The 7,500-nt window shown below is 44.5% G+C and overlaps 3 protein-coding genes across 3 annotated transcripts in view; all 3 read left to right on the plus strand.

Moving 5' to 3' along the window:
* The window catches only part of cbwd (COBW domain containing), a 14,877-nt gene extending 13,407 nt beyond the window's left edge, over positions 1–1,470 (plus strand). The window contains exons 13-16 of the mRNA XM_080530567.1: positions 6–74; positions 205–270; positions 432–561; positions 709–1,470. Of these exons, the coding sequence (XP_080386693.1) occupies positions 6–74; positions 205–270; positions 432–561; positions 709–782 (339 nt within the window). The 3' untranslated portion in view covers positions 783–1,470. The remainder of the gene's footprint in view (positions 1–5; positions 75–204; positions 271–431; positions 562–708) is intronic.
* A 1,744-nt stretch (positions 1,471–3,214) lies between these two features.
* foxd5 (forkhead box D5) lies at positions 3,215–4,306 on the plus strand (the record flags this gene model as incomplete). The annotated part of the gene is made up of 1 exon (XM_080531355.1): positions 3,215–4,306. The coding sequence occupies one exon, from the start codon at positions 3,215–3,217 to the stop codon at positions 4,304–4,306; it is 1,092 nt and encodes a 363-aa protein (XP_080387481.1).
* A 2,265-nt stretch (positions 4,307–6,571) lies between these two features.
* pgm5 (phosphoglucomutase 5) overlaps positions 6,572–7,500 on the plus strand; it is a gene marked incomplete at both ends in the record, with an annotated part of 27,724 nt that continues 26,795 nt past the window's right edge. Inside the window, one exon of the mRNA XM_080533035.1 lies at positions 6,572–6,829. Within this exon, the coding sequence (XP_080389161.1) occupies positions 6,572–6,829 (258 nt within the window). The remainder of the gene's footprint in view (positions 6,830–7,500) is intronic.

Raw genomic sequence — 7,500 nt, forward strand, 5'->3', positions numbered from 1 at the left:
TCCAGAGTATCCTGACGGTGACGTTTGAAGTTGCTGGGACTCTTTCAGAGGATGTCTTAAATGTGTTCATCCAGGTAAATTTAATACAATAATTAATGGTGGAAATTGTAACACAGGTATTGATACGTAAAGGCGTGTTTTTTGTCTAGCTTCTGTGCCACATTTGGACATGTAATTCCCCTCCTTTTCTGGTATTCTTTTTAGAATCTTCTGTGGGAGAAGATATTCAAGAACAAGGCTGGACTGGCCATGGATATCATACGCTTAAAGGTTAGATGCTTCGCTCAGCCTCAACAGGGGTTTTCAATAAGCATTGCTTTATGATTCAGTCTGTGTTGATGTGTTACTCAACGTGTGTGTGTGTGTGTGTGTGTGTGTGTGTGTGTGTGTGTGTGTGTGTGTGTGTGTGTGTGTGTGTGCGTGCGTGCTAGGGGATCGTATCTGTTGCAGGTAAAGCCAACCAGATAATGATCCAGGGGGTTCACGAGCTCTACGAACTGGATGAGACCCCACGGGTGTGGGGCGAGACGGAGCCAAGGGTCAACCGCCTGGTCTTCATAGGTGAGGTCATGCCTTCTCCAACGGGCTCTTTTTTAACTTTTTCTATACGTCTTCAGATTTGGTGTTTGTGTGCGTGTGTGTGTGTGTGTGTGTCTCTCTCTCTCTCTTCATAAACACTCTCAATCTCAATCTCATCCTCCTCTACAGGCAGAAACCTTGACAAAGAGATTCTACAGGAACAGTTCATCTCCACAGTACTACAGGGGGGAGACAGGACGTAGACATTACCCCCCCCCCGTCTCCTCATGGTAGACTATTCTAGTTTATCTCTGCTACACTCCACATGAGGACGGACTGGACTGTACCTGAGGCCATCCTCACATCTTAGGAGTGTGCCACTTCAGTTGCACAGGACTGCAAACTTCTTCTTTTTTTTTCTTTTTTTAAACCATTCCCAAGCAGCTTAGAGACTTTTTGTGTTCACACAACACACAGAGTTAAATGTTAAGACTCTTAACACTTAATTGATGCCTCTGATGTGTGTCAGGAAACATAAAATGTGTTTCTCAGGGGACTTAACCCGTTAATACCATTGACCATCTCATTAGACATTGAGTTCCCTCCGCCCTCCAATCAACCACTGTTAAACTTTTTTGATAAAGATAAAACTCAATAGAACATAGAACTGTAATGTTCTCTGTAAATTGTTTGGGTCAAATGGCCTTAAAAAATAAGCAATTAGTTGAAATTGAGTGTGATGCACTGAAGCGATTGAGGTGTTGAAAATAGCTAAAAAGTGGTTTGGGTCTGTTAGTAATTTAGGTCACGGGTGAAGTACATATGCTTTTATCACGTCTTTTCACATCCAGGTGAAAAAAAATGAAGCTGCTTTGTAAATGGCACACATGCTTGATGGACTTAATGCATTTTGTCTTTGATAGATATTATTAGGTTGTTTAAGTTATTGAAATAAAGAATAAATAAAGTAATATTTCGGGTAATATTTCAATGGTTTTTACTGCTCCAGAAAAGATGGGCATTCCATGCATTTTAAGGAAGAAATTAATCAACTATTTTGTTATAGTAGTTATGTATACATTTGAATGTATGTTAAATATAAATGTTGAATTGATGTCAACAATGAAACATGTTTCTGTAGGAAGTGGGGGGGGGATGATATTGCCTGAATACTTGGTATTGTTTTCATACATAATTATAGATTTGATAACCATTAGTTTACACATGTGTACAATTATGTGTTCTTAATGTTGCCTAATGTTACTTCCAAATGTCTAATATGTAATTGTGTCACAGGGTTGCGTCTATGGGTTCTTGATATGAGTTGGTTTGACTTGGTCATTTGTTATTTCAGGGCTTAATTGCCGCCATTAGTGCGTTTAGAATCGGTTTGTATGCTGAGTCCTTAGAACTCCTCCTCACCTCACGAGAACACACAGACGTGAGGAAACGGGTGGGGTCTTCCCAACGTTTACATTTGCAATGGAGATGGGTGTCCCATGAACGGGTTTTTAACACATCCGCGCTCTGGGCCGGTTTGCTTTGAGGATGGCTGGAACCATTCAACCCAAGGCCATAAAACTCTCGCAGGCCCGTAGCTCTGAGCGCACCGTGCAGCTGCGCCGTTTCCTACCCGATTCGGATGCTGATCGCCTCGTTAAGGTTCTCTCCAGGGCTCTATAGACGCTTTTCTCTCGCGGCCGCGGGGAGCCGGGCCACGGCCATTTTCATGGTCACGCCACCTGCGGCCATCCCGATGTGGCAAACTAAACGAAACGGCGGGGGTCTAAAGGGGAAACGCTGCGTTCCTTATCAGGGGTTAGGCGTGGTGTTAAAACACCCCCACACATCCCACCACCAGCCGCGCTACTGTGCCCCCTGGATTCTCTATCGGGCGGAGGCCCTGAGATACTTTTAGTAGGCCTAATTGAACAGGAAATGTCTCCAAGGTTCAAAGTAAACTTTGTATCCTCTCTATGTTTATCAAAGCAGTAAATAAAGTTGTAGGCCTATCTAATACAAAAGCCTAGATTTTTTGGAAAGCTTGTGTTAAGTGATGTTGCATGTTTGATAGGCTATAGCTCATATAGCTGATAATGATAGGTACATTCTTTGATAGTCCATCGCAAGCATATCCATAGGTCTATTTGAGAATATATTGATAACGCAGTGGTAGGCTTACCATTCATTATAAATAGTTTAGCCTACAATAAACTCACTATTATCTGTTTTTATTCATGTTTGTCCTTTTTGCTCTAAATTAGGCTATTAATTAATATTGGTATAACACTTAGGCCTATAGCCTATAGCCTACACTCGACGATACCTCAACAACTTTGAGTGTCTGCATATGTAGATCAATTAGCATTTTGGATTCCCCAATAGCTTTCCCCCACCTGCCTGCTTGTCTGGCCCGACTCCCCGTGGCTAGGGATTACTCTGATAGGCCTGAGGATGAATGGGACTGGCCTGGGGGGCCACAACCCAACCCGCCCCCCATAAAAACCCCAAGCTCCCACTGTCACGGCAAACAGGTTGGCCAGAAACACTCAAGACAGGCAGGGCTGAGGAAAACAGGAGACATCAATCTCCAGTTGCTGTTGTAGTTACGCATTTACGCATCTATGTTGCGCTTTTACGCGTAGACATACTGTTAGTATTAAGCTTTTACGCGCGTCTTTTGGACATTCCAGCCATGACCCTTTCTAATGAGTTCGAAGCGTCCCAGCAGGCTGGCGTACCCCTGGAGGACGATGAGATAGATATAGTGGGAGAGGACGAGCCTCTGCACGCTCAGCTCCGACTTTACCGAACCGAGAGCGCCACGGAGCCGGGCTCCTCTGCCGAGTCCGGCGCCGAACTGGACTGCTCCGAGTTCGACTCGTCCGGGGAGAGTGAGAACAGCTTCTGCGCATCAGACGCACCTTCATCCGGGGGGGGACCCCAGGTCGGTTCCGTCAAGCCCCCGTACTCCTACATCGCTCTCATCACCATGGCCATCCTGCAGAGCCCACTGAAGAAATTGACGCTGAGCGGCATCTGCGACTTCATCAGCCACAAGTTCCCCTATTACCGGGAGAAGTTCCCGGCGTGGCAGAACTCCATCAGGCACAACCTGTCACTCAACGACTGCTTTATCAAGATTCCGAGGGAACCTGGAAACCCAGGCAAGGGCAACTACTGGTCCCTGGACCCGGCGTCCGAGGACATGTTCGACAACGGGAGCTTTCTCCGGCGCAGGAAGAGGTTCAAGAGAAACCAGCCAGAATACGTGAAAGACGGACTTGTGTTTTACCCAAACTTCAGCTGTTACCGACCATACGGGCGACCGTACTGCGTACAGGGCCAGGTGAGCACTGCTCCGGCCGCCCCCATTCGGTATATGCCCCTTCAGGAAGGAGTAGTGTTGCCCCCTTCCTCGTACCTGCCCTACCCGGGTTTAAGCAGCATCCACGGGAAGGTCAGTGGCCCAACACAGGTCACCATGCAACTTTGCGCGGCAACACCTGCGGAACGAAAGCCTGCAGGGCGCGACACACGGGTCAAGTGTTCTTTCAGCATCGACAGTATCATGAGCAGAACCTCTCCAACAGTCCCACAGAACCAGACTCTTTACAACCAGAACCCTCGATGTGCAATTGAATATGGCCACCTTCTCACAGGCCCAGCTGCCTGTTTGGTTCCGAGCCTTCCACCCGTTCCAAGGACTCCATTCTGCCCAACAACTGCAATGTTGAGCGCGGTTTCGTCCATAACAGAAAGTGTCCAGCTGTACCCCCGCTGTTGAAGACTTGCTGGGTTCGCTTTAGCCAAGGAAACTTTTCAGTAGCCTATATCTCTAAAAAAGTGTTTTTTTCTATATGAAATTACTCAAATAAATTAAAGCACATTGACGCATTTCTCAAAGAAATGTTTTAACTGCATGCTATTTATGTACATTCAAAGTTGAATAATGAAATCAATAATGTAGATAAGAATACTGATAATATATTTGTTATAAATGTTGTATAAATGTGCGACCACGGTGGATTTACCAATTGGTATTTTTGTGATGTTTCTTTGGACCTGTTGAAAATAAAAATATGACTCATATGTAGCCTATGCAATGTTTTTTTCACAATTACACATTGACCGTTACTCCGTATGATGCCTTATTTGACTTTCATCACGATTTTAACCGCATATTATTAAGACACAATGAGAATATGCGTCTGAACACATTCACTCTGATAATTTGGTAGCCTATATTAAAATCCCTATTATTATTATTATTATTATTATTATCATAATTGTGATTATTACCCCTCCACACATACACATTTGCAGAATTATGATCATTCCATCTATTTAAAATGTAGGCTAAACCAAAAGAATAATTAGGCATAACAAAATCTATTGAATTTTTATTAGATCTTTGCAAATTGGCCTATGCAAACATCTGAATATATACATCATTTTGCAGTAGACTACATCCGTTTAATATAACTTAGCCGTTTCCTTGCATTCCTTGCGTTTCCCTTATTTAACATTAGATTATGTTGCCAAACGAAAACTTTACAAAGCATAAGTCTAGACTAGAGTCATTAGCATGCCTCTGTGAATGCTGCCACCGCTACAGCCTACGCACTGACATCTGTTCAGTAGGCCTACATTTTGATGAACTGATGTAATAATTGGGAAAAAATGATTTTAATTATCATGATATACATTTAGAAATATTTTGCCTAAAATCACACTTCTTGGGTTGTGGCTCAAGGTTGCGCTGTCTACCAAGTTGTTGCATTAGGCCGACAATGAACCGCAGTGCTCGTCCGCCTGTCCCTACGCCTGTCATCTCTGGATTTCTGTACAGTAGCCTATGAAGTTAGATAACTTAAATATACAACTGTTGTCATCTTACAATGAATGGGTGCTGATTTCATGTCAGTTTAATTAAATTAGACTTTCAAATCAAAATCCAACAATTTTCCTTTATTTATTGTCTTATTCAATGCCACCAGCGCTCTTTTAATATTCATGACATTTCATCAGATGGATGGCTATGGAAGTAGATTTGTTTCTTTATGTTGCAAGCAACAACAACAACAACAACAACAACAACAACCAAATGTGTCCGATGATAAGGTGTAGGCCTGTAGGCTACCTAAAGCTAATTGACATTGACCGGTAACGGGTAGGCCTACACACACACACACACACACACACACACACACACACACACACACACACACACACACACACACACACACACACACACACCTACACACCTACACACCTACACACACACACACACACACACACACACTCACACACACACACACACACACAGACACACACAGACACACACACACACACACACACACACACACACACACACACACACACACACACACACACACACACACACACACACACACACACTGTCTCCAGAACAAGGTGTCGGCGGACACCAGGAGCGTCCGGTTACAGGGCAGCCCCCCGACACATTATTCTCTCCGCACTCAACAGGCTATTTTTGGCCGGGGGCGCAGCTGATTGTAGGGGGCTTTTGGCCCTCCCTAACGTTTGGCAGGCGGTTGTCCTTGGCTTGCGGAGAGTCGGGCTGGTTTGAAAAAAGAGGGGAGTTGTCAAGCGGAAGAGCAGTTTTGGCTGAACGTTAGAAGCGCACTCTGATAGCTCTGCATGTACGCCTGTATCCGACTGTATATTTTTACAGTAGAAGTAACTGTAAAAAAGCCTCACTACAAACCGAAACCGAGGCGAAGAGCCAAGGAATTTCTCGACGAGAGCTTGTCATCACCATACCCATCCCCCTGGAAAGTCCTGGGACTGCTGTCATTGAGCGCACTTTTTTTTCAGCGCACTTTTTCCCCCTCTCAAGTGCGACTTTTGGAAGGCAGCACCGGGCACCGTTAGACTTGTCATCTCTCCTCGCTAACAGGGGCCCACCATCTCCAGCACCCACACACAGCATATGCTTGGCTTCCAACCTCTCCTCCTCAACCGACCGTTACTTACTATCGTGCATCCCGACGGGTAGAGCAGGAGGAGGATGGAGACGAGCCCCATCCCCGTGGTGACCGTCCAGACGACCCCCTTCGATGACCAGCGGCCCGGCACGAACGGGCTGCGGCGGAAGACGGCCGTGTTCGAGGGCAAGAAGAACTACCTGCAGAACTACGTCCAGAGCGTGCTGTCCTCCATAGACCTGCGGGACCGCCAGGGCTGCACCATGGTGGTGGGCTCCGACGGACGCTACTTCAGCCGCGCCGCCACCGAGGTCATAGTGCAGATGGCAGCCGCTAACGGGGTAATAATAAGGAGTAGAATGTATAGGTATTCTATTAATTAATGATGGAATTTGATGATGATGATGATGATGATGATGATCAATGTGAAGGCACAGCGTGAGCTTAGAATTATAAGGTTCTATCTCAATTTTTGTCAAAATTGAGTTTTTTTACATAATCTGATCCATTAGGTGTTTATTAATGCCTGTGTGGTGTTATTTTTTTAAATGTTGACATTTTTGAGTTAGTAATTCATAAAATACAAAGGTTCCATCTCACAAAACATAATGGAATGTAAAAACGTTGACGCTCAATATCTCTGAACTACCCTAAACAGAGATAGAACCTTATCATTCTAAGCTCACGAGTTTTTGAAAACAAAATGATAGTGTCCTTTTTTCCATCGACCTGTTAACATGTCCTTCTTATAGGTTGTTAGATGTTGTACGATGATGATGATGATGATGATGATGATGATGATGACGATGATGATGATGATGATGATATGTTTGGTTGATGTATAGACTATAAGGCTTTTATGGCATACATCTGATTTTAAACTCAAGTAATGAAAGTGAAGAGTTTTCTCTGTTTACGCACATTTGTAGCCTATGCCATATTTACGGCGACAGGCCTGATGTGTATGTCTAAAAACGAAATGCTATTATGCTATTAGGCTAAATACTCCAGA

Source organism: Nansenia antarctica (assembly GCF_963989245.1).
Source record: "Nansenia antarctica genome assembly, chromosome: 5".
NCBI lineage: Eukaryota > Metazoa > Chordata > Actinopteri > Argentiniformes > Microstomatidae > Nansenia > Nansenia antarctica.